Raw genomic sequence first — 23,111 nt, forward strand, 5'->3', positions numbered from 1 at the left:
CATGCGCATGGAATAGTGGTATCGTCTACAGCGATTCAACTGCTATAGGTTATGCGATATGCTACTTCCAAATCATAAAACGATCAATGGGAAGTGCGACGGCCATATATGTGTGCTATTAGATTTGCCAGGGCCCGATGAGACATGAAAAATTAGTCGACGTCAGTGCGGCTCGCTAATCGCCTGTGGTTTTACGGAGAAGTGTGGGTTAGGTGACTGGCCTTTATTCGTTGATTTACATGGTGAGGGGAATCAGTTTCAGCAACGAGAGAAATAATGTGAAAAACTAAAATTGCACAGGTTGCTGAACCCGGCAACAGACGAAATGAGTATACGTGATCCCGACATACAACTAATACATATAAAGTCATCTATTCACCACGCCCTATCTTACCCCACCGATTTCCTACTTTCCATCATCATCATCTTCATACCCTGGCCATTTAAATTGCTTGGCCATTTCGAAATAACCGTCCATAAGCTCAATCACAGAGGTAGAGTAATCAGACCCATGAATCATATTCCGCAACTTCTGCGACCCTTCCTCTCTCACCAGGCGCTTAATCGCTACAATCAGGCTCGGCGAGAACTCTTTATACCACCTATGATCATAGGATGTCAACTTCACAGTTGCATGCAAAATGTTAGTCGGCTCATTCCTCGCAGTATAGATGTCCAATAAGCCTTTCAACGCGCGGGCAGAAAACCGAATATTCATGGACTGCGAAAACGCCTCAGCCGCTTCCTCAGTATGTTTCAATCGCATTGCCAACGCGCCAAGAATTTCCCATTCTCGTAGACTCTTGTTATACGGCAACTGCTGTGACTTGAAGTGCGCGAACTCGGCGCGCCAGAGCGTGTACACCCGCATGTCCTCGTACATGACCATAAACAAATTATCGAGCCACCGCTCGCACAGCCGCTTACTCCTGAATGGCGTCGCGGAAGCTGACACAACAGGTTCGGTCGTAGCGCTAGCAGGATGGTGCTCCTCGCTGCCTTTCACTAACTCCGCGTCAACGCTTTGCGCAGGCTTAACGATATCGGCAGCCGACATATCCTTCTTGTCATCGTCGCCCATGACGGATCCCTCAGGTGTCCGTCCAGTCGATAAGGACGTTCCGTTCACAGCCACTTGTGATGCGTTACTGTCCGCGCGATTATGCTTCCCTGTTTTCGTGCCATTCGTCTCGGTCTTTAGATTCCGGTACTCCTCCTCCATGATAAACACTTTACTTCTGTATTTCAGTAACATATCCCACCCAATCTCATGCACAATCTCCACAAGCAAGTCATATGCTTTAGCAAATGTTCCGCGCAGGGAGGAAGCGGGAAGGCGACTGAGGGCTGGATCGACATTTGTGTTTTCGTTCTCGCCAGGTATGGAGTCGTCGATGATATCCTGCAGCACGCCGTCAGTAGGGACCGGCAAATGCATTCTCTGTGCAACCGGCATGCGGTGTAGATCGACGTTTTGGTATGGAAACATCGGACATGAATTTAGCGTCAAGAGCGCCGACTGGAAGTCATGTTGCTCGATGTAGACCTTGACAAGACGTGACCAAGGACCAAACTCTGATGGCGCAGAGTTGACGGCGCGTTTGGCAGTTGCCAACGCAAAATCTAATCTGTTCTTTGACATGCAGAATCGCGTTTGTAGGTCCAGCAAGTTCGGGTCTCGCGGTGAAGTCAATATGCTGTCGCGTAGCAATTGTACGGCCTTGACTTCTTCGTCTATTCATTGTTAATCGAGGTCCAATAAGGAGAAGTGACAACGGCATACCCATATCTAATAGCACACGCGCGAGTAACGCCGCAAAATCAGGCTCGTTTTCTCGTAACTTTTCCAGCAAATTTATGCCCTCGTTATACCGTCCGGTTATCTCTAAATACTTGAAAAAAGTAGCGGTAAGATTATTCGACAGCAACGTAGGAACTTGTACTTCCAATTCCGAACCTAACTGCCATCCTACTCAAAGAATCAGCATCCGCCCTTCCGCATTCGATGCCGAGATACAAACCTTTTGTAAACAGTTTCTCAGCAGCATCAAGAAACTTCTCCTCTGCCTCGCGATTGGGAAGCGGGTTAAACCTTCTGTAAGCGGTAATATTATAATCTTCGTCGTCCGCGAACAAAATTGCTCTAATAACAGAGCAAAGGTACGTCTCGAGCATGATTTGATCCGTCGCTTTATGTCTTTAACCACGTCAGCTTGAACTTCGGTTGGTAAGAATTTCCGGAAAATAAAAAGCACGCACTTTTCTCCACGTTCGTCTATCACGAAAGCTTCAACTGATCCGGGAATATGCACGCGCACACGCAAATCCACCCTCGATAACGAATTATAACAACTAACTAACGTCAGCTTCATGGATCCCCATTACTTAACCACGGGATGACACATACCAGTAAACACCAGTCTGTATCTTCCAATTCTGATGCTTGCCAAACCATAACTGTCCCTCACCAGGCGCATAAGAATACGTCAACGTATTAAGATACGCCGCGATGCTGGCAGACGATGTATCTATTCCCGTAACGTAATGATACGTTCCAGCCTAATTGCATCATCAGCATCTCGGATATCATCATGAGTCAACCTGAATAGAAATGCAATGGAGTACCTCCTGGGCGTTTGTTCTCGCGTGGACCTTGGTGAGATGGACAAGATCTGGCGGACCAAGCGAATGAAAAGAGGACAACGCCGCAGTCCGCGCATTCACAGCCTCACCGATCACCATTTCCTGGATCCTACACCGATCCAGTTAGCAATTATTCTCCCTCAATTTCACTCCTCCAAAGGCGTCTCCTCAGAAATGAGAGAACGGAAGAGTGTAGGAGGGGAGAGTAAATAGCAATGTCTCGAAGTATGGAGAACTCACTCAGGAACCGCAGTCGAAACCATCGTGTACGCCAGAATCCCAATTAAATCAATAGGTTCAAAACTAGTTTCTTTTGATCCTGTGAATTTCGAATTGATGTGTGACGAGGATCCAAAGAGCGATTTTGGCGGTAGCTAGCTAAAACATTAGTCTCGGAGTGTTCTCACCGCGATAGTGCTGGGGGCGGGTTGTTACATGTGCATGGCTTGTTGCTTCGAAGTTTATAATAGGAAGTTACCCGGGCTCGTCGAGCACTATACCCCATGTTCGGAGTTCCGGCTGAGGTTTTGAGCAGCGAATCCCCATAAACGAATATAGCAACTGACTAGAAAGGATATTTTAGACTCCGCTTTGTTCAGTATATGTCGAGTGCTGGAGTGCAGCTGTTGCATAGAAAGGTGGATTCAGTAACGGACTCCACTCATTGAACCGTCTGTTGCCGGGATTCGCATTAGCGGTACGGTACGACTGCAAATCCCGTCCCGTAGAGCCTACACAACACAGCTCGAACTAAGGAATACAAACAAGAAGGCGACAGCCGTATTAACGTATGCACTATGCTCTCTATGAAATTAGAAACCAACAAATTACCGTTATATAAATTTAAAATACCACCGTGAAATCGGCATGCAAATCTAGTTAAATATACGTAAAGCACAATACTAATACGGCCTCGACACTCGTCGACGACGATTAGTCCCAGCGCCTTCAATACCATCCCCATCGAAGGTCCCATTCTGGCGCCAATCCCATTCCTGTAACTCGAATTCCTCACGTCTACGCGGACTCCCAACATCCGAATCAACGACATTAACTACAGACGACATCCCGGATCTCGTACCCCTGGCATTACCATTGCCCGTCACACTCGCCATCGTTAACTCAGAAGCCGTAGCCTCGTCTAAAACATTCAACTCGTCCTTCTCGAAAATGCGTGGCAGCGCCGTCGCGAAAGCGGCGAAAAGCAGGAGAATGGCTGGGAAACCTACTGCAGCGATGGTCTGTGTGATTGCGAAGGTGCCTCCAAACGCGATGAGTTCAATCGCGACGAACAAGTATATTGATCGTAGTCTTACGCGATGGAGGGGTTCGTTTGGTGACGTTAGCGCGCGGTCTTTGCAAAGGTAATATATTTTCAGTACAACGCCGTTCCCTTCCAACGCGGTTAACTAAATTCTTGTCAGCCGCGCTATCGCACACTCAATCCAAATCAAACCGAAGAAACCTATCTACACTCACCCCCATAATCCAAAACAACCCTGCTAAAACAGCCTGTGGCACCAAACCCAGGACTATCAACAACGGCCCACTCATCGTTCCCAATATAAGCAACCCATGCATAAAATTGCTCACGCGCTGTTCGATAACGTCTTCAATCAATGGTTTAGACTGTTTACTCCCATTCTGGCTGTCCCCAATCACATCGTCAGTTTTCTCATGATTGACCACACACAAAGAGATAGTATGAAACGGCGCTTGAGGGATCAGTCCGTTTGGTGCTGGAATACCCAAAATCCCGGCAATCCCGGTACTCACGCCCAACAAGAAAAAATCCCAATGAAATGCGGCCGGCTTTTTCAACGGGAATTCTTTCCCCTGACAAATCAATGACGAAACATTGTGATCGAAATAAAACAATATCGTCATCAACACGGCAAACGGTATCGCGAGAAATACGTCACCGACCGAGATTCCTTCCCAAAAGTGTATAAGCCATCCATGTGGTCTCGTCGGTGTTCCGGACGCAGTCGGACGGAATGATGCGCCTGTTGGAAGAGTTTGGATGTCGTAGTCCCGTAATTTTCCGATATGTATAAAACCCGTGAAAAATATCACTACCAAGGGCGTGCCGTAGTCAGCCAAAAATCGACGCACCGGACGCCAGAATAGTGGGCTGTCGTCGCCGATGATATGGCATATGTATCCGAATATGAGCACGAGGAGGGCCACCATGATGGATATGAAGGCTTCAATGTCGGACCGCCCGAATTGCCGTGTGAGGGCTTGGATACCTTTTTGGAGATATATGAACGCCACGTAGAAGCCAAATATATCACAGCTAAAGCGGGTGATATAGCGAGGTCCTAGAAATTTAGATCCAGACTTGCCAATCCAAGAAAGCACGTACCGTTGACACCATTCGTAATCGCAATCGCAAAATGCATGACCATAGACCACCTAAACCATCAGCCAAAATCTTAACGCCGGAGACCACACGAAAGAACGTACAAACAAATCCAGCACATAAACGCAAAATACGGCGTCCCGCGGGGCGTAATAATCTCATACACGGTATTATTAAACACGGAAATTGGACCTGTGCAGGCAATTAGCCCTTGCAGAAAAAGACAAGAATAAGGAAAGATCAAGAAATAAGGAGAGATACCTGTAACACCAACAATGCAAAGCGGTTGTCCCGCGAACACAGAAAACAATATCGCGCCCAAAACAGAAGCCAGCAAGACTTCGTTAACGCCATACGAATTCTCCGTTTTCGAGAACCTTGCACTTACATAAGCCATTTCTTACACCAACAACCCGACGCACGCTTAGAGGAATAACTTACATATCCAATGCAAATGCAATAGCAGGTAATACACTACTCAGTCAGCTTCCAGCTTCATCCTCCTCAATATACTCCGAGTTCACATTCACGCGGCCCGACTTACTTGGCGAAGTACATGTACACCGTAGCTGGTATTATGCGATAATTCCAGGCGTCGATGGTCCAGTCTGCCACATAAAAGGGCAACCGTTTGTTAATGTCGTTCCGCATGCCGCGGAAGGCTTGAATTCCAAAATTCATCCTACGGGTCTCGGCGTCGTGGTGACTGTGATCTGATAAGCCGAAAACTGAATGGTCGGGGAAGAGATGGGTGTTGGAGGCGCGTCATAGGAAATTGTTATCGGAAATCTCGATTATTATTGAGGCATATTGAGAACGCAGGTCGTGAAGATATATGTGTTTGGTCGTAGATTCCGCACTTAGATGTTCGGCAGTCGACAAAGTTTACAATAGTGGTGCGGCTCCTAAGCCAGGGATCATAATTTACCCCACCACTCGCTGGAGTCTCACTCGATGAAAATCATCATCCTTTTAGGCTCGCCAGCTTCACATTATCATTGCTATTTTGACTCTGACTTAAGCCCTTGCGGACCTCACCCATTTAATTATATTACACGTGCCTAAGCTACATACGATAAGTACATACACCAGATAACAATTACAACCGACTTTGACACAGACTACAAAAATGACGAGTACAAATTAAGAAAATTTAATAATCAATATACCCAACCAAACCCATGGTATTATCATCGTCCACGTGCACATTACTTAACTCAAATAACTCGCTCGACGAAAGAAAAGAAAAGTAAAGTAAAGTAAAGAAATAGTAAGAAAGAGCATAGATAGTTGTCACTAAGGATAATATAGGTATGTACGCACGGGAACTATGAGTTATTTTTGAAGGCCTGCATGACGGCCTTCTTGTTGGCATCAAAGATTTTCTTTCGCTGCAACTTCTGGGCGGCGGTGACTAGGCCATTTTGTGGCGTCCATTCCTCATCGTCGATGACAACGCCACAGATTAGTTCGATGCCCGCAAGCCCACCCTTCCTTCCGGCGTCCAGCAGCTGGTCAAGGACGACTTTGCAGAACGCGGCGTTGTGAATGAGCTCACCGAGCTGCTTATCCGCCAGACCCTTCTCCTTCGCGAGTTTGAGGAACGCTGGCTCAGCGGGGACAATGATGGCGACAGGCTTGACATGGTCTGCGTCGGCGTAGACGCAGATGTTTCCGACGATGCTGCAAGTACGGTATATACTCTCGACTTTTTCAAGCGCAATGTACTCGCCGTTGAGAGTCTTGACAAGGTTCTTCTTCCGGTCGATCAGCTTGAGATGGCCATTTGGCGCCCATTCGCCGATATCTCCTGTTCGGAACCAGCCATCCTCGGTAAATGCGGCTTTGGTCTCTTTCTCATTCAGATAGTATTCATTCGAGACAGCTTCGCCCTTGATAAGAACCTCGCCCTGGGGAGGGTGGTTGGTGGACAGATAACCGTTCTCAGGCACGTCGACGAGCTTGATGTCGACGCAGGTCGTCGGCGCTCCAACGGTGCCGATTGTATGTTGCTGGGGCGACATCACCGTGCACATGGCCGCAGTCTCAGTCAGGCCGTAGCCGATGATCATGGGGCAGATAACAGTCGAGATGAACTGTTGAGTGTCTTTCGAGATGGCGGCGCCACCGTTAAGGACAATCCGGAGACGGCCACCGGTGGCCTCCTTGACCTTCTTGAAGATGGCGGAATCGAGGACACCCGAGCCCGGAATACGCCAAGACTGCATGAATGATTTGGCGTGATATGCGGCCCAGAATACCTTAGAGACGGCCGAGCCCTGAGCGTGGACTTTTGAAAGGATGCCCTTGCGGACGGTTTCCCAAACAGCAGGAACGCCGACCATGATCGTTGGCCGGAACTCTGCAATATCACCCTTGCAGTTGCGGACAGAGCTGTCTGAAATGGTCTTGATGGTACCGTATCCGAGCGTACCACCCCAGAATAGGCACGCAAGCTCAAAGACAAACTCAAGAATGTGGGCGAGGGGGAGGTAGGCGAGAAGGTAGTCTTGTTCATTTACAGCGCCATCGATAGCGCCGTCGGCACCGGAAACGGCAGCGATGACGTTCTTGTGGAGCAAGACAACACCTTTGGGCGTACCGGTACTTCCGGACGTGTACATAATGCAGCATAGGTCCTCGCGTTTTGGCGGGTTTGGCGGAGCAGGGTTAGCCTTGCCGAATTCATATAGCTCTTCGATAGAAATCAGCTTGATGGAAGGGTGCGCCTCGTTAATGGCGGCGATGTGAGACTCCTTGGGCTCATCCTTGTAAATGACGAATTGGACTTTGGTTGCCTTTGCGAGAGGACGGACGAGGGTCGGCAGGAGTGAGGCGTCAGTGAATACGGCGTTGGCCTCTGTCTCTACGAGAGAGTGGGTCAGACCCTCTTCGCCGAGGGTGTCATAAGCTGTCGCAATCGGAATTGATTGTGAGCTTGCCGCCAGGGCCATGGTCATCCATTTTGCGCTGCATGATTGTTAGCTTGCTAGTAGTTCGAGCAGAAGAACAGCGTGGATCCTTCCTGACCTTGTAGCTGCGTAGTTCTCGAGTAGAGACACTTTGAGAAATTTGAGGGCGGCGCCGAGGACGTTGACTTCGTCGAGTAGCTCATTGTAGGTAACGAAAGCGTACGGTGAGAGCTCAAAGTAGTTCCATTTCTTTGGGACTGTTGTCTCCTGTCCGTCGACGATCTTTTTGATAAGCTTCGTCTCCTCATGGATCTTGATTATCTTACGGGAACCGAGCGCGGGTTTGTCGCCATACTTCTTTGCGACCCATTGGATAAGGTCATAAGTGGTCTCGATGCCGTCAGCGGGGAAGACACGGAGGGAACTGCCCGGGGGAGTAGAGTTGATGTTACGGCGGGCGGGGACCTCGTTCCGTGCCGCGGGAATGCCGGATTCCTTCGAGTAAGGCGGGCTCTTGCGGAGGATGGCTTTGTGAAATTCGTCAGCGGGCACGACTGTGTGAGGAGCCATTTCGTTGTCGTGGTGGGAAACAGAGGGGGGTGGGGGAGGGGGAACGAACGAGGAACCGGAGAGGCAGTTGAGAGTTGAAGAGACAAAGCAAACGGATCAGACAGACTTTTAATCGCTGGCAGCACAGCCCAGTAATCGAGGAAGGCGCGGCGCGGTGAGTCGCACGATAATCATATCCCCTGTAGGTTAACTATCATGGTAGTCAGCGTACGGACTTTTTTCATGAATTCATTGGCAGTCTTGGCACCAAAACAGCCTTCCTTAACCGAGCAGTCTATTTGTTCATAGCCCTAAGTCGTCATAATCCTTAACCCTTGCAGATTATAATTGTCAGCGGATCTAGGGTATGTGGCAAACTAAGAACGCCATGAAATTGAAATTGGTCATTAGTAGCTGATGTCAGCTCGGCTAGAAGGTGCATTCCACGCGTCGACTGCAGATCAAGCACGCTTTTTTTTTCGCACTACTCGTATTATGCTGCTGAGTGTGAGTTGTGTGTAGTTGTTGTGGTGACCGAATATTTTGTTTAAGGACAGTTTGTTTAGTGTAGGTAATTACGGAAGATATTTTGATGGGACATGTTCTCTCCTCGTCGCTGCAGGGAATAGGGGATCGTGCGGCTACAGTCAGGCGCAGCGTTGGGGCGTAGAAGATGACAGCGGCCCCGCTTTTGGGTCGGCATGTCTAACCCAACCGCGCCGCATTTGCGCCCCTTCTATAGAGAAAACCGATTGTATAATTGAGCTCTCTAAGCGAGGTTCGCGCTAGCTATCTACAGCTCAAGCAAGAGTGGGGCTGAGCCAAGAGTAGAGTAGAGTAGAGTAGAGTAGAGTAGAGTAGAGTAAAGGCCATCGCAGAAGCAGTTGGATTCAAAAGATTTTACTGTCACGAGTCATCAATGGCGTAGTGTAGTGTGCAAGATGGAAGACTCATTACGTACAAGAAATTAATACGAATACACTATGGCGCACTAACTAATGCCTATCAGGCGCCGTACTGCTTCATGCGGCGGCTGCCTTAATTACATTGCATCCTAACATGTGCCCGCAAACCGGCTTTTTAGACAAGTAAAATCTATGGCATCAGTGCTGAGCGAATGCCTCGAAATTGGAAGTTGGATGCTGCTCTCCCCGTAACGTGAGGTGACAAAACTTAACGTGCAGCGCACGCAGCTCACATCGGCAAACTCGACAAGAATGACTGACACTCAACAACAACCTACATCCCCTCACTGTCACGTTCAACCTCTCCCGTGCCGAGAACAATGTCGGCTTTTGTATTTGGTGACATTAGGCTCCATGTAGAACCTATTTATTTCTTATGGCCCCTTCCCTCCCGCCGCGCCGGATTTCCTCTCGCTGGAACCACGTCCACTGCAAATGCAACTCAGCTCGGTCTTCTCTGGTACTTCTGCCCCCCTCCTGTTCCGGTTCCGCCATCAGAAAAGAGCCACCTGCACGGTCGATCAGGGCGTAGCTGTTTGTGGCTGGTCTTAAATGCGTATTATGCAGTGCGTTCGCACCAGTTGAAAAACGTAGACTAGCCGCAGACAAGTCTCAGCCGCACGAAATTTGGTGTCGCCGATCAATCCAGATTGCGGGTTAGGGTATCGGAATGGTTTTTTTTAGCGGTCAAGTTTACAGAAACTGCCCGCCAAATAGTAATAAATTTACCGTTGCCTGACTGGGTGTGGTTATTCAATGTTGAGCTTCATAACGTGGCGCAAGAAACGCGTTTCGACTCACCGCTCTTGGGTTGGTTACCCGTGATTTTTTATATTCCATCATTCCTAACACAATCGCGGCGTTGTGAGCAAGATAATCTAATTAATTACTAGTCTGAGAGCAAAGCAACCCGTTGAACAGTTGGAACAGGTCAATTTTCCGAATTGCCAGACTAATGATCTGCGATCTACTCCGATGTTAAGCGGCACAAAGACGCCACGACACTGACCCTTACCACATCTACTATGACCAAATCATCTGTATTCGGTGTAATTCTTTTCTGGTCCTTTTGTTCTGCTACAGTAGTAAAAACGTCCGTCTAGCTACAAATTATATTCGTGGGACTGTCAAGGTGACCTGGGTACGGGTTAGGGTCTGCGAAACTATATTCCTCCCGACGAATTGGCGTCGCCGCATTTTTTGTTTGAAAACGAGAAGGTATCGTGACTTTATGGTGGATTATCGCATCATAATTAATTCCATCGTGTTGGTCTTTTTCTCGGCAACCAGATAAACAAATATTCCTACATGAGAGCAAGTATGAAGGCTTTGAAATATTTTTCGCGGACGGGGCGACCGCTCGTTTCCTCACACACACCAAGACTGCCACAATATTCCTTCCAGCGTTGCTACGCGGAAAAGTCCAAGACGACCAAAGGCATCGGCGTGCAGTGGGCGCCCAAAATCCTTCTCGACCCTCTCTTTCAGAACGAGTCGGAACGTCGCCGGCAGCGACGACTTGCGCGCAGCAGTTTGCTTTCACCAAACAATGACGTCTATCTGCAAATGAAACGAGAAGTTCCGCTGAATGATATTCTCGAGTGGATCCAAGAAACCGCGCCCGAACTTCCTAACCTGCAGGAACAGCGTGCATTGACGGATCCCATGCGGGAGATGTTGCGCAAGTCAGGGTGGAAAATTCACAGCTCAGATACAGGTTATAATCAATTAGTGCGCTTATTCAAGTTTAGGGGGTTTCAAGATAGTTTTGTCTTCCTAGCGCGGTTATCCCAGATCGTCACCTTATCTGACCATTTTCCTGAGATCGAGTGGGACAAACATCATATCTGGGTTAAACTCAAGACTTTCGGCACGGCGAAGAAGAACGAGGAGCCATCAGCTGTGTATTTTGTGTCGAAATCAGACGTGGATATGGCCAAGCTTGTCAATTCCATCGTTGACGAAATGACAGCCAATAATCAGATGCTCCCGGATATACTACCGACCGCGGCCAAGCGGGTCGGCCGTAATTTGCAGAGAGATATAGAGAAGATCGTGCAGTCGGTAAGTCATATCCCTTTATTCGCAGTTGATAAATTTGATTCTGACTGCTTTGTAGAAGGACGATTGCAAGTTAGAGGAACTTGTGCACCAGGTGCTGAGTTTACAAGTTTCATAAATTATAGGAAATTACGCATACGGATTGGAATGGAGTTCATTGTCTTTCGGTTGTACTGTAATTTCATTAATTATGCTGATCGGTTGAAACCAATTGATCAAATTTCGTAGTCGTTCGTCTATACGAATGTAGAAAATACAATAAACTTACATTAAGACGGTCGGGTAGTTACCAGATAACTCTGTGTATCACATGGGGATTGGGAGTTTAGCTTTGGATAAACATCATCATCAATTCCAATTTCATACCAATCAACATTCTGCAATGAGATCATCACACAACCAAATACCGCAAAGCAAAATATCATGTTTAAAATGACGGACTCGGCAATTGAGTCGTCCGACCCGACTATTACGACTACAATGGTACCCTCGGCAATTGAGTCGTCCGACCCGACTATTACGACTACAATGGTACCCTCGGCAATTGAGCCATCTGAGTCTCAGATCTCCAAACTCCTACGGCTCCCCACAGAGATGAAAGTCAAGATATTTACTTTCCTCGATGGCGAAAGTCTCATCGCGACAGCGTCAACCTGCAAACAACTCAACACGCTCATACACGGCAGCGAGGAAAGCTGGAAATCAGTATGTCTGCCGATCCTGCTGTCCTCTCTCCCAAGAGACATCCCTCTTTCCTCAGCTCCTTACAAATCCTACAGAGATCTCTACCTCTCACTCCGCACGTTCGCCTGGTTCACACCGGGGATATGGCATGGCAACAGAGACCTACTCGGCTCTTTGTACGTCTCGCGGTATAACCACACCACAGGTCACCTAGAAGCCCACGAAATTTTCTGCGTGCACGACAGAAGCGCCATGCTGCCATACCGAGAATGGTCCCTCTCGCCTTCGGTCTTCGTCCAAGACTTCCAACCCCGCATCGAGCGCTCGCTAACTCCCGTCGTCAAATTCAGTCCAAGGACAGAATACGGCAAAAATAATGAGATCCCACAGCCGCGGAGCCCGCGTGGCATGACAACAACATTCTTCCATGCGGCAGCAATACTACCGGAGCGAATCGTGTACCCGCAAATGAATCTCTGGCCGCCGCAGCTTATCCCGGCCGACGACCGGACGCGGAACGAGAGTCCGACCGGGTTCAGGGGCCATGTTTTGCACCGGATGGACGCGAGCACGAACTTGTTTCGATTGCGGCGATGGATTTCGTTTACGAATGCGGATTCGCACGGTGTGATTATGGGCGAACGGGTAGAGACCATCTCGAGGTTGAAACATGATCTTTGGACACGGGATCCAGAGTTTCCCTACCGGGGAGTGTGGATTGGAGATTACGAGAGCCATGGAGGAGAATTTGTGTTATTTCACCAGCCGACTAAGAATCGACTGGAGGCGATCAAATTGACAGGTATGCGTTCTCACGCACACACACAATTACTCTGTCGAATCTCTGCTAACTCTTCTAGGCGATCCAAATGTCCCACGGGCAGAGTACTCCTTCGTTGTCGATGACTTGTCCCATACCGAGCGCGTGTGCGACGAGCGTGAATGGCCCGGCGCCAGGGTCGTCGCAGCGCAGGGCCACACTGCTGCCTTAAACTTCACAAACAATGCGTTCTCACCCACACAGTTGATATTAATATCAGAAGACTTGGTCGCTCATTACTGGATAAATCTCTCGCGAATAAAGATATTCAGGCGGGTGAATATCGAGGATTTGATGCGTGGAGGAATGGGACTATAGATTGGGTCGTCTTGGTTAATTTTAATGTACATGTAGCCGGCAGGTAAACCAAACCACGCCTCTACCTAAGTATCTATATACACAAACATTACTACTCCATCCGTCTTTGCTATCCTCCTCACAGCATCTAACATCGCTTTCCTTTTCTCCGGTCGATACCTTTATTTGGCCGTTTTTGTCCCTGACTTTGCGTAGTATTCAACATCGCATAAGAATCACTGCCACGTCTAATCAGCTCGTCAGCCAAAATATCACTCAGCTTTGCCGTCCCGCACCCCCCACCACCTTCCTTACTGACACTCCCTTCCTGGCCAGCGATCTCACTCCTCCGCCGCTCCAGCAAACTCGAATACACTTTCTCCGCAAATGTACCCATCTCCACGTCCACATGTGAGACAACCCTCGTCTTCCGTACACTGTCATACGAACTCAATGTCAACCGCACACGATTCCAGAAATTGAACATGCGCGGGTGGTGGTTTATCTGCGAGGCGTAAAACGCCATGCGCGTCATGAACATGAACGCGTCCTCGAATGTGTCGAAATGAAACGTTTTGTGGATAGACGCCGTGCCTGTCTGCGGCCCTTTCGCTTCGATGGGAGTCCATGGCCGGGCAAGCGTCGTCAGCTGTGCGAGCGCAGATGGAGGCGCTGCTGCTGCTGTCGTCGTGCTGTCGTGTGGCTCCAGCGCCGTGGATTCGGCCGCGATTATAGATGATGATTTCGATTCTGAGATAGGCGCTGATGGCTTATCATCTTCGGCGGACGTGTCGTTTACTTCCCCGGTCACATTACATGCATGCGCGTTATCCTCGTTTGTCCTCAGTCTCGCCGTAACGTGCTTCCCCCTTTGAAAGTGAGGTAATTTGAGGCATGCCGCACATTGGTATTTAGCCACATATCGCAACCCTAGGCGATATACTGGCCGTATATGTAACATGTTGGTTGCCAGTTAGTATCCTGACATTTGAGAATATTGGTGATCCTCTTGAGTGTGGCCTGTTATGGGTTAGGGTATGTGCCGGCGTCATCCTGCTCGATCCCAAAAGTAATCGATTTACTAACACAGAGATTCAGGGGGATTATTCCCCTTTGGGGTATTTACTCCCCATGAATCTCCAAAAACATTATACACTAAAATAAATCGATTTTCAGTTTTCCCACATTAATAATCAAAGCTCCCATCGTACGCCAATATAAAGAACCAATGCCACAATGCTATAGCCGTCACTATCTATATAATATCAATTAATTGCAGCCGCGACCGCTGCGCCCCAAATACTACTATCCTCCGTAACGGCCAAGACTATCTTCTTCCCTCGCCTGTGGCCGAGCAGATTCAGGAATTCTTGTACGCGGAGTCTAAACCCGGAGTACTTTTCTATCACAGATCCCGTGGCCGCAACCACGATCTCGTCTCCATCGCCAGGCGTGGGAGGCGGCAATGCAGAGACCGCGAGTGCCAGGATTCCCGCCGCGACGACAGCCGCGGCGCGGCTTGACACGGCGTAGAATGCCGCCCTGATGAATTTCATTTCCTCGATCGTGAGGTTAAGACGGCCTTCCTTGCACGGATGTCGTGCCAGGAACTGTTGCCTCGCGAAATGAATGTCCAGCTCGCGCTCGACAACCGACATCGTCGACGCGTCTAAGCCGTATTCTGTGTCTAACCCGGCAGGCACCGCACTGCTTGGACGAAACTTCAAGACAGTGTCCCGAATGATGTACCGCGCAACCTCGGCAATGTACCTTCCAGACACCATCATCTCAAAAGGCTGAAACCCAGGTTTCTCATTCGCGGCGTCGAGCTCGACATCCCACCTCGTACGCGGCAAAATATCCGTTCCAAACATCGACAACTCCGTATTCAAAATACACTCCACGTATCTCTCCAGATCCTGAGGATTACACCTCGATAATTTCTCTTCGTCAAGACATGTTATCGGAACTTTAACCGACGCGTTGACACCAGTGCCGACAATGACCCCGATTTTACACCGGGGGTCGGCGTGCATGTGGGACAGAATTGTTGCAACGGAATCGTTGACGACAGCGCGTAGGTCGACGTTCACGCCAAGATCGACGCATGATTGCTGGAATACGGTGCGTAGGTCCCAGCCGAGGATTTCGTTGCCCATTGTCGCGAATCCTTTGCCCATGGACAGTATCTTCCCACTCGATACAGACATTTGACTATATTGTACGATTAGCAGAAAGTCCAGAGTCCAGGATTTTGGGAACGCACTCTAATGGAAAACTCCAGCTGAGGCCAACCGGTACGGTAACGCCTTCCTCAATCCACCCATTCGCCTCTGCGACATATAAGACACTCTGCAATTGACTCGCAAGCCACAGGAAAAAACTCTTGCCGTCGATATTCCGGATCGCGGCGTCCAGCGGCTCGGAGGTATGATATCGCAGGTGGCGTAAAGGTGGCTCGAACGAGACAACCGCAATGCGAATAGTCGATCCGCCAACGTCGATCGCGATAAATGTCCCCTTCTCAAGTCCTGTTGGAAGCGCGTAGATATACGACGGCAACATCGTCGACGACAGGTACAACTCTGAAGTCGGCGCGCTGGACGACGTGGACGGCACACGCGTGTGGGAAGTGTGCATTGCCGTCGCCATTGAGTCCGCGAGTCTCGTCACAAGCAGATCAAGCGATTCGGATGACAGTGCCGTGGCCAGTGTCGCGAGATCCGGATCCGACATCGCAACCATGTTGATATTGTAGTGCTTAGTAGCTAGATCGAATAACAAAACGTGTGTGTGCAGACTGCCTTTTAGAAACCTCCGCTGGCACGTTCTTTGTTCTCGCTGTCACTTGGCAAACACAGTCTCTCTAAATTAAGTACTCGCTACGCGGTATCTGTTTGTATAAATATGCGTTCCTAGAGCTACTTTCCTATTCGTCTCTAGTATGTTTGGCTTTGTATATTCTTAGAAAATTGCAATACCTCTTTGCTCGCCACCAGCGTTCAGCGAAATCAATTTATTCGGCGCTCTCGCTGTTCTCCGCAGTAGAAAAGAGTCATGTGATTTGGAGGCGGTGCTAATGTTAGCACATACCATTTTCTTCCTTCTGGCTTCGCAGTCAAGTGGTCTACTTTATCCACATATTCCAATAACCTTCAATATACATCTCAAAGATAATAATACACTATCCAAGGGCATATACTCCAACAATACCAAACTTACATCCAACGATCCAGGCTCAATTAAATCGTAAATATGAACATATAATACACACGAGAAATCTACTCGAACAAATTGAACGGCAAAACCTCAATCACCCATTCAAGCCACGGCCGCCATTTTCGATCTTGCAAATACAACTTGCAAATTTCCTTCGTATCAACACGCACTCGCTCTTCCTGCCACCACGCGTTGAGTAACGACACGACCGCGAGGAAATGTACAAAGACGATCAATGTAACCGGGTCACGGAGTCGTAATCGAGCGTGAAATTCATCGGATAGAAGGAACGGCCAGGTAAACACATACTTCCGCAGCTCGGCGGGCCGTGCGTGCCGAAACGCAGCGATAAGCTGGGAAAGAAGATGGATACCAGCCATGTATATTTCCAACTCCGTCTGCTGCTCGGCAAACATGGTTGAACACAATTTAAGCAGCTTTGCCAACGGTGCTGGCGCATCTGACTCCGCTGCAGATGCCAGACTGCTGAAGTCGATTCCGAAGATGGATTGCAAGTCGATCCCGGTTTGCATGTTTTGCATTTCATGCACTACAGTCCTGATGCCCAGCAAAATCGGGAGCCATCGATCGATCGAAATAATCGTCGCTGTTTGCGGATCTGTGCCGTTCGCTGGAGATCTACCGTCTGCCGCGTCATCTTCTGCTTCATGTCCCTTTTCGTGATAAGCGAATGATTGAATGGCAATCAGACTTCCCGCGATAGTCATCGCTTCTAAATTCCCGGCCGTTCGTTCTCCACTGATAGCTGCTCGAAATGTTTCAAGTGACCGTTGTCGATACCATATCTCCGCGCGTGCAAAGTACAACTCGCGTTCTTGCGTGGACGCCAGATCATCTTGATCGATCTGAAGTGATGAGGAAGCGGAAGCGGCTTTAGCCTTGTCCTGCAGGAACTTCATGTGCGTTGCCGCGATGGTGAGCATCGCGTACATTAAGAAATCATGTCGGAATGCCATCCGTGGGATCTGCGTTAACCATAAGTCGCCGTCTGTCACGTCAGACAGCGTCGGTGACGTCACAGTCAAGAAGTGATGCAACAGTTCCAGCTGGGCCATATGCAATGTCGCGAATTCAGATTCTGAGTCGGGCAAAACTGACGCGGCCTCAGATGCAGGCTGCGGTGTCACGGCAAGTAGTGTTGGAGAGGATAGTGAAGGAGCGTGAATAATACTAACTGCAGTTCCGACAGACGATGATGTCGATGTCGGAACTGACACGGTCCCAGGTGTCATTGGCATTCCGTAGTTCGCAACATCCGGTGAACTAACACTCGACGACGGCGATATCGCGTCAACAGGCGCAAACTCACTCTTAATCGGCTTGGCGACTGGTGCAGGCTTGCCGTTCTGCTGCGCTTGTCCAAGGTAGTCGCAGTCTACGCCATGCTTTAGACAATTAAAGCACTGTGGATGTTCCTCGTCGCATTTTATTCTTCGCCGCTTGCAGTTCCCGCATCCTTTGCGCGACTTTATGTGTGACTTGCGGGGACGAACGACTCGCTTGGAATCTCCAGCTGCCGTCGCCAGCGTAGGCATGGCGAACGACGCATTGTTGTTTAGCATAGCAGACATGGGTTGGCGCGGCGATGTCAGCGGTGCTTGATTAGTTGTTAGCTGGGCCTGCACGACCCCAGTCATAGGAGGCGAACTGGATCCGATCGGCATGAATCCAGATGCTGGAACATAGTGTTGCTGGTGCTCCGGCGACGTGATCGATGCTGGTGACAACGGTGCCAGTGGCGAGCCTGGGCTTCGCGTTGACATTGTGCTTGATAGAGTGCTAGACGATATATTCCCGGACAAAGATGCCTTAGTCGTCAACAACAATGTGTCAAATGTTGTGTGGCCGGTCCGGGGCGGAGCAACTGCGCGACCCGCTCGCGAGTGCAAACGCGTCGGAGGCGGTGGATCCTGAGGCTGGCCAAGTCTTGGCTAGGGCAGCGGGGGGTTGGTTGGTATGTGTTTATGTTATCAAGAGGCGATATTGACTCTCGGCTGTGCTCCTGGTGTAGGAGATGGACATCGTCGTCATCTCAGAGTCGTCGACCCGGAGGCTCAGCTGACATTCCGGGTAACTCTCGTAACCGCAATTAGAATCATGCCTCCGCATTTCTGAAGGGCATTCTAGCACGGTAAATAACAAGTGCTCTAAACGATGGCTGATAAGGAAATCTACATGTAAATCATAAATAGCCATGGTAATGAGGTAGTCCCGTGTTTGACGCATAGTCGACTGTCGACAATTCACTCGCAGGATAAATCTCTCTTCAGTACTCTCCGTAGTGACGACTGATGAGCTCTATTTATGTCATCAGCACATTACTTTGGCAGAGAGGCATAAAACAAATATTTTTAATATATTGTTCAGCCCTCCATCAGCCGTTCGAATAAGTGGAGAGGTTGCCTGGCCAACTCAAGCGACTGCGCTGCCGCCAACAATATCGATTGTCCACCATGAACAGAACTAGGAATGGCTTTCCTTCGTTAGTAACATTTGATAAAGTAGTAACTAAGTATTCGGTTTATATATATCTGCTTTAGTCGGCTTGTTTAGTCGGTGCCGTTGCATGTAAACTGATGCGCAATTCACACTGCACTCGAGGACGCAACTGAGGTCCCGTTCTACTGAAATTGTTCTCAAGTCCAAATCGACGTCATCTCAAGAATAATATCATGTATTACTACCCAATTCGTAATGTTACAAAATATATCGTACAATCCTCCAAAAGGACCAAACAACCTATGAAATCAAGAAAAGAATTCCCGTTTTTTGATAGCACTCTACCTCGCATACATGCCAGACTGAATCCATGCCAAAATCAAATCCAAAAGTTTCGACTTATTCAAAATTGCGGTTAATACTCAGCGTTCATCATTAACCCTCTAAACACCGTATCGTTCCCATAAAACGGAGGCTGCCCCGCGCTTGAGGTCGCACCGACACCTTGTCTCGCACCGCCCGGCCCATTAAACAATTCAACATTCGCTCGTCGGACAGCCTCTTCGAATCCTACCGTCCCAGCACTATCCGCCCCATCAGCAGGATTATTACTGTTATCATTATTATTCCCCGACATATTCGTCGCGGAAGCCCTGTTTGAAGACGAGGCAAGGTTAATCCAATCCATCATGTCGAGATCAAACGTAAACTCCATATTCGGCTCATCGCTATTACCACCACCGACACCGAACGTGTCGTCCATTAAAAACTGAGACATCGCATCCGCGGGAGAGATATTCAGGGTACCCTCTTTGTTGCTGAGAGCACTTGCCGCAGTAGCTGTAGCAGGTGGTGGCAAGAATGGCGAGACAGAGCTTGGGATGACAATACCCCTTTCGTCGTCATTAGTTGCGGGCATAGCTGGCGTCGCGACGGCAACAACAGGGGAGTCGGGAATCTGGTACCGCCCATCATTGGCGGCTGCTTTCAGGAACATGCGAGATAAATTCGTTGTGTTGTCTGATCCCATCAAGTTACTGTATCCATAGCCGAGCATATCATTCAAGTACTTTTCGTCGTCGTAATCAGAATTTGCGGCATGCTGATATGCCTGCGCTGCAGCCGCGGCTGCAGCTGCAGCTGCAGCTACGGCGCTCTCGTCTACCGACTTGTGGGAACTTAATTCCGACCGGATGCTGCTGTTTCGGGGTGAAGGCATAAAATACGTGCCGCCAGGCGTCTCATCGGCAGTATTCGGCATCGAGGCGTTATTATTCAAAAGACTGTTAATCTGGCTAATATGCTTCTTCTGGTTATCGGTCGACGCGCCATTCGGAGCATTGGCGTAATTGAGTGTACGTGATGCTCTGGCTGCTCGGTCCATCTCCTGCAGGATATTCCGGTAACGTTTGGCTGACGGATCGCATTTGCCGTAATGTCCGAGAATAAAAATGCAGAGAAATATACCGCGGGTGATGTACGACTCGACTTCGGATCTGCGTTGATGAAAAGATTCGAGTAAAAGGACAATCCCGGCTGTGAATATGAAGTACGTCATGAGATGCGATCGTATCGGCTGCTGATTCTGAGCAAAGAATGTCATTACGAGGTCCACGGAGCGGGCGGCGCAGAGAACGCATGCAGAAGACAATCGCGAGACGGTCTTTGCTTGTGCTGGGATCTCTGACGGCGTCTTGGCGACCATTAACAAGAAGAATGGGCGAGTGAGGAGAATAATGCTGTTGAGATGTGTTAGGTGAAGGCGCAGGAGCCCTTGATTGCGGATCATCTGACGGCGAGACTCTTCGTTCATAATGCTGCTGACACTTGGCTTGCGGCCATCTGGCGTGTTGAGATGAAGCGATAAGAGTTGAATATCCGGCGGTAACCCATCGCTCCATTCGCGCAGCCGCGTTGCCAACCTTTGTGACGTTGAGGACGAGATACTCTGAGGTCTGTACACCAACAAGCAGATATCACCAATAATCTCACAAAGATTCGATAATTCTACCACGGTCCGGTCTAGCAAGCTCAGTTCCGACATGTCACGGTCATCCCAGTCGCAGTCATCAATTGCGAGCGGCCTGCCGAGACTTGACGACCAGAAACGGTCCTGAATGTATAGAGTACGCCACAGGCGTTGTCGCATTATCCGCTGTGGTTTTGGGAAAGTCATATTGACACATTTTCGATGCATGCCCAGTGCTTGAGCAAAGCGAATAGCCGAGCCTGTAGATATTAGATTGAATTTCATTTAATAGACGGAGAGGAGCATACCCAGTTGAATCCAACTAGCATTTCGTTTGCAAATAATTTGATAGTACAGACACATCAAAAGATATGCCTGTACGACCCACAGCTCGCCATCCTCTGCCGCATCATTCATCAACCCAAGACCGCTCTCGAAAAACAAAGCCGGATCGATCAAACTCCTGGAGCTGCTCTCCTTAGGCGTGTCTTGAATATTGGCACCGCTCGGCTGAGAATCGTTGATTCCGGAGAATGGCGGAATATTGATTTTTTCCGTGTCTAATTCCTGCTTTGAGCTCACAAATATGGCACCGAGCGCACATGTGAAATGCAACAAACACAACCAATGTCGCGGTGCACCCATGGGATTTCTGTATGTTTGCGCGACCTGATAACGAAAATGATCCATATCAAACACATAATCAAATGCTTGTACGTTATCTTCAAAAGCTTGAATCAACTCATTTGTCAAGCTGCGGGGAGGTAATTGCAGAGGGATTATTGATGCCGTGTGAGTCGGACCGTCAATAAACCTAAACTGCGCAGGATCTAGCGTAAACGTCGAATCACCCATGACTTTTCTAAATGCTTTCCGTGACTGCTCTAAAAATGACAATACGCCACTCTCGCCCATATACCGCAGATGACCTTTCTCATCCCAGAGCAAACGCGTGTTTCGGCCGTCGCCTACAGTTTCGACCTGATACTCGCTGCGGCTGCGGGACCGTTTCCGATGATAAGGCTGCTGTTGCTGGTGCTGCTGGACTTCCGGAGGAGATGGTAACGAAGTGTCAGGCGAAGCAGGGTTCGATGCCGATGAGTCTGACAAGGAGGACTCATTGGACATGTTGTGCCTGAGCGACGCTGATTCTTTGTGTTTGGTGGAGATAATCTGTTCCTCTGAATGCTCGGTCGATGCATGCGATGCAATAGAACTTTGGCGCTTACTACTCGGACGGTCACCTCGTTGGTGTTCGGAAGCCGTTTCAGTCGTGACGGACATGGCGTCGTCAGCGTCACCACCGGTAGGCGGCGACGGAGACGAAAACGCAACGGATGGAGTCGTCCGGCCAGGTATAATATCTGTCTTTGCCGGAGTGTAATGACATACAAAATTCTTCTTCTGACATATCGAGCATGGATGCTCGCCGTTGCACTAAGAACGTTAACAATGCTCCGGTGTAGTAGTCTGAGACCGGCATCAACATACCTTTTGTTTCCGCCTCTTGCAGCTGTCGCAAGCCAAAGCAATACGTTTCCGCTTCGCAGGATCGACCCGCCGTTTTAGTTTACGCAGTTCGGCAGAAGAAGGGGTGTTAGTGGCTGTCGCAGGACTACGGGGCGCAGACCCCACACGGCTGACAATTTTCGAGGTGAATTTCGCCCTAGTCGAGCTCGGCTCGGAAGATCCGGCTTTGATGACAGACGAACTCGCGGTGGCGTTAGAGTGAGAGGTCATTGCAATGGACTCTGACTGTGACGGAGCAGGCAGTACACAAGAGCAAGTTCTGGTGAATGGGAAACCTTATTGTGCTCGAAAAGGTTTATGGCGTCGTGATTGCGCTGTTGAGATCGTTATTTCAGCGAGAATTGACCGAGACTCAAGAAAGGCATTGGCATACACGGGGGCCGCAACGAGGTCGAGACGGCGGCGCAGACGTTATTGTTGCTAGTGGAGTTTGCGAGCGATAAATGCGGGGGGACAACTAACGAAAAGTTCTTCCGTAAACGCGGTTTCACCCGATGCGGTGCGAAGCTCGGAGCATCACCTAAGTAATCATGTGACACGGAAAAATTTGCCACGTGATTGTCTCCTTGTTGTGCTTGCATTAATGTGGATGCAGATGAGATATGGGGTTTAGAGATAGTTACTGTAAGTTGAGATC

The 23,111-nt window shown here is 49.2% G+C and overlaps 9 protein-coding genes across 9 annotated transcripts; 2 read left to right on the forward strand and 7 right to left on the reverse strand.

Annotated features, from left to right (window-relative positions):
* Positions 1-178: 178 nt before the first annotated feature.
* V1513DRAFT_330877 (Chs5p-Arf1p-binding proteins-domain-containing protein) lies at positions 179-3,213 on the reverse strand. The gene is made up of 8 exons (XM_066894703.1): positions 3,079-3,213; positions 2,884-3,017; positions 2,626-2,752; positions 2,408-2,559; positions 2,260-2,352; positions 2,022-2,197; positions 1,784-1,969; positions 179-1,734 (listed from the first exon to the last, which is right to left on the reverse strand). Exons 2-8 carry the CDS (start codon positions 2,904-2,906, stop codon positions 407-409), a joined length of 2,085 nt encoding a protein of 694 aa, XP_066754538.1. The 5' UTR covers positions 2,907-3,017; positions 3,079-3,213; the 3' UTR covers positions 179-406.
* A 332-nt stretch (positions 3,214-3,545) lies between these two features.
* Positions 3,546-5,689, reverse strand: V1513DRAFT_377096 (HCO3 transporter family-domain-containing protein; the record flags this gene model as incomplete). The annotated part of the gene is made up of 7 exons (XM_066894944.1): positions 3,546-4,052; positions 4,123-4,967; positions 5,012-5,061; positions 5,113-5,200; positions 5,270-5,385; positions 5,450-5,482; positions 5,553-5,689. The coding sequence occupies 7 exons, from the start codon at positions 5,687-5,689 to the stop codon at positions 3,546-3,548; spliced, it is 1,776 nt and encodes a 591-aa protein (XP_066754539.1).
* A 515-nt stretch (positions 5,690-6,204) lies between these two features.
* Positions 6,205-8,694, reverse strand: V1513DRAFT_330992 (eukaryotic long-chain fatty acid CoA synthetase (LC-FACS)). The gene is made up of 2 exons (XM_066894704.1): positions 8,039-8,694; positions 6,205-7,978 (listed from the first exon to the last, which is right to left on the reverse strand). The coding sequence occupies exons 1-2, from the start codon at positions 8,488-8,490 to the stop codon at positions 6,337-6,339; spliced, it is 2,094 nt and encodes a 697-aa protein (XP_066754540.1). The 5' UTR covers positions 8,491-8,694; the 3' UTR covers positions 6,205-6,336.
* Positions 8,695-10,615: 1,921 nt separating this feature from the next.
* V1513DRAFT_441931 (uncharacterized protein) lies at positions 10,616-11,843 on the forward strand. The gene is made up of 2 exons (XM_066897584.1): positions 10,616-11,498; positions 11,554-11,843. The coding sequence occupies exons 1-2, from the start codon at positions 10,743-10,745 to the stop codon at positions 11,611-11,613; spliced, it is 816 nt and encodes a 271-aa protein (XP_066754541.1). The 5' UTR covers positions 10,616-10,742; the 3' UTR covers positions 11,614-11,843.
* A 15-nt stretch (positions 11,844-11,858) lies between these two features.
* Positions 11,859-13,416, forward strand: V1513DRAFT_441933 (uncharacterized protein). Its single transcript, XM_066897585.1, has 2 exons — positions 11,859-12,981; positions 13,040-13,416. The coding sequence occupies exons 1-2, from the start codon at positions 11,919-11,921 to the stop codon at positions 13,315-13,317; spliced, it is 1,341 nt and encodes a 446-aa protein (XP_066754542.1). The 5' UTR covers positions 11,859-11,918; the 3' UTR covers positions 13,318-13,416.
* On the reverse strand, positions 13,321-14,288 carry V1513DRAFT_441934 (uncharacterized protein). Its single transcript, XM_066897586.1, has one exon. The coding sequence runs from the start codon at positions 14,255-14,257 to the stop codon at positions 13,445-13,447; it is 813 nt and encodes a 270-aa protein (XP_066754543.1). The 5' UTR covers positions 14,258-14,288; the 3' UTR covers positions 13,321-13,444.
* Positions 14,289-14,561: 273 nt separating this feature from the next.
* V1513DRAFT_457800 (uncharacterized protein) lies at positions 14,562-15,455 on the reverse strand (the record flags this gene model as incomplete). The annotated part of the gene is made up of 1 exon (XM_066899649.1): positions 14,562-15,455. The coding sequence occupies one exon, from the start codon at positions 15,453-15,455 to the stop codon at positions 14,562-14,564; it is 894 nt and encodes a 297-aa protein (XP_066754544.1).
* Positions 15,456-16,313: 858 nt separating this feature from the next.
* V1513DRAFT_441937 (uncharacterized protein) lies at positions 16,314-18,533 on the reverse strand. Its single transcript, XM_066897587.1, has one exon. It carries the CDS (start codon positions 18,297-18,299, stop codon positions 16,578-16,580), a length of 1,722 nt encoding a protein of 573 aa, XP_066754545.1. The 5' UTR covers positions 18,300-18,533; the 3' UTR covers positions 16,314-16,577.
* Positions 18,534-19,194: 661 nt separating this feature from the next.
* V1513DRAFT_441939 (fungal-specific transcription factor domain-containing protein) lies at positions 19,195-22,921 on the reverse strand. The gene is made up of 3 exons (XM_066897588.1): positions 22,436-22,921; positions 21,253-22,381; positions 19,195-21,204 (listed from the first exon to the last, which is right to left on the reverse strand). The coding sequence occupies exons 1-3, from the start codon at positions 22,682-22,684 to the stop codon at positions 19,391-19,393; spliced, it is 3,192 nt and encodes a 1,063-aa protein (XP_066754546.1). The 5' UTR covers positions 22,685-22,921; the 3' UTR covers positions 19,195-19,390.
* Between the last annotated feature and the right edge of the window lie 190 nt (positions 22,922-23,111).

Source organism: Lipomyces chichibuensis, assembly GCF_038497645.1.
Source record: "Lipomyces chichibuensis strain CBS 12929 unplaced genomic scaffold V1513scaffold_9, whole genome shotgun sequence".
In the NCBI taxonomy this organism is placed as follows: Eukaryota; Fungi; Ascomycota; class Lipomycetes; order Lipomycetales; family Lipomycetaceae; genus Lipomyces; species Lipomyces chichibuensis.

Coding starts and splice junctions, on each gene's coding strand:
- V1513DRAFT_330877 (XM_066894703.1), bottom strand. CDS start 2,906: ATGGTTTCGACTGCGGTTCCTGA. Junction 2,753..2,883: donor GTTTCGACTGCGGTTCCTGA/GTGAGTTCTCCA, acceptor GGATCGGTGTAG/GATCCAGGAAATGGTGATCG. Junction 2,560..2,625: donor CGAGAACAAACGCCCAGGAG/GTACTCCATTGC, acceptor TGATGCAATTAG/GCTGGAACGTATCATTACGT.
- V1513DRAFT_330992 (XM_066894704.1), bottom strand. CDS start 8,490: ATGGCTCCTCACACAGTCGTGCCCGCTGACGAATTTCACAAAGCCATC. Junction 7,979..8,038: donor GAGAACTACGCAGCTACAAG/GTCAGGAAGGAT, acceptor ACAATCATGCAG/CGCAAAATGGATGACCATGG.
- V1513DRAFT_441931 (XM_066897584.1), top strand. CDS start 10,743: ATGAGAGCAAGTATGAAGGCTTTGAAATATTTTTCGCGGACGGGGCGA. Junction 11,499..11,553: donor TAGAGAAGATCGTGCAGTCG/GTAAGTCATATC, acceptor ACTGCTTTGTAG/AAGGACGATTGCAAGTTAGA.
- V1513DRAFT_441933 (XM_066897585.1), top strand. CDS start 11,919: ATGTTTAAAATGACGGACTCGGCAATTGAGTCGTCCGACCCGACTATT. Junction 12,982..13,039: donor GGAGGCGATCAAATTGACAG/GTATGCGTTCTC, acceptor TAACTCTTCTAG/GCGATCCAAATGTCCCACGG.
- V1513DRAFT_441934 (XM_066897586.1), bottom strand. CDS start 14,257: ATGTTACATATACGGCCAGTATATCGCCTAGGGTTGCGATATGTGGCT.
- V1513DRAFT_441937 (XM_066897587.1), bottom strand. CDS start 18,299: ATGTCAACGCGAAGCCCAGGCTCGCCACTGGCACCGTTGTCACCAGCA.
- V1513DRAFT_441939 (XM_066897588.1), bottom strand. CDS start 22,684: ATGACCTCTCACTCTAACGCCACCGCGAGTTCGTCTGTCATCAAAGCC. Junction 22,382..22,435: donor GCAAGAGGCGGAAACAAAAG/GTATGTTGATGC, acceptor TAACGTTCTTAG/TGCAACGGCGAGCATCCATG. Junction 21,205..21,252: donor TGCTAGTTGGATTCAACTGG/GTATGCTCCTCT, acceptor TAATATCTACAG/GCTCGGCTATTCGCTTTGCT.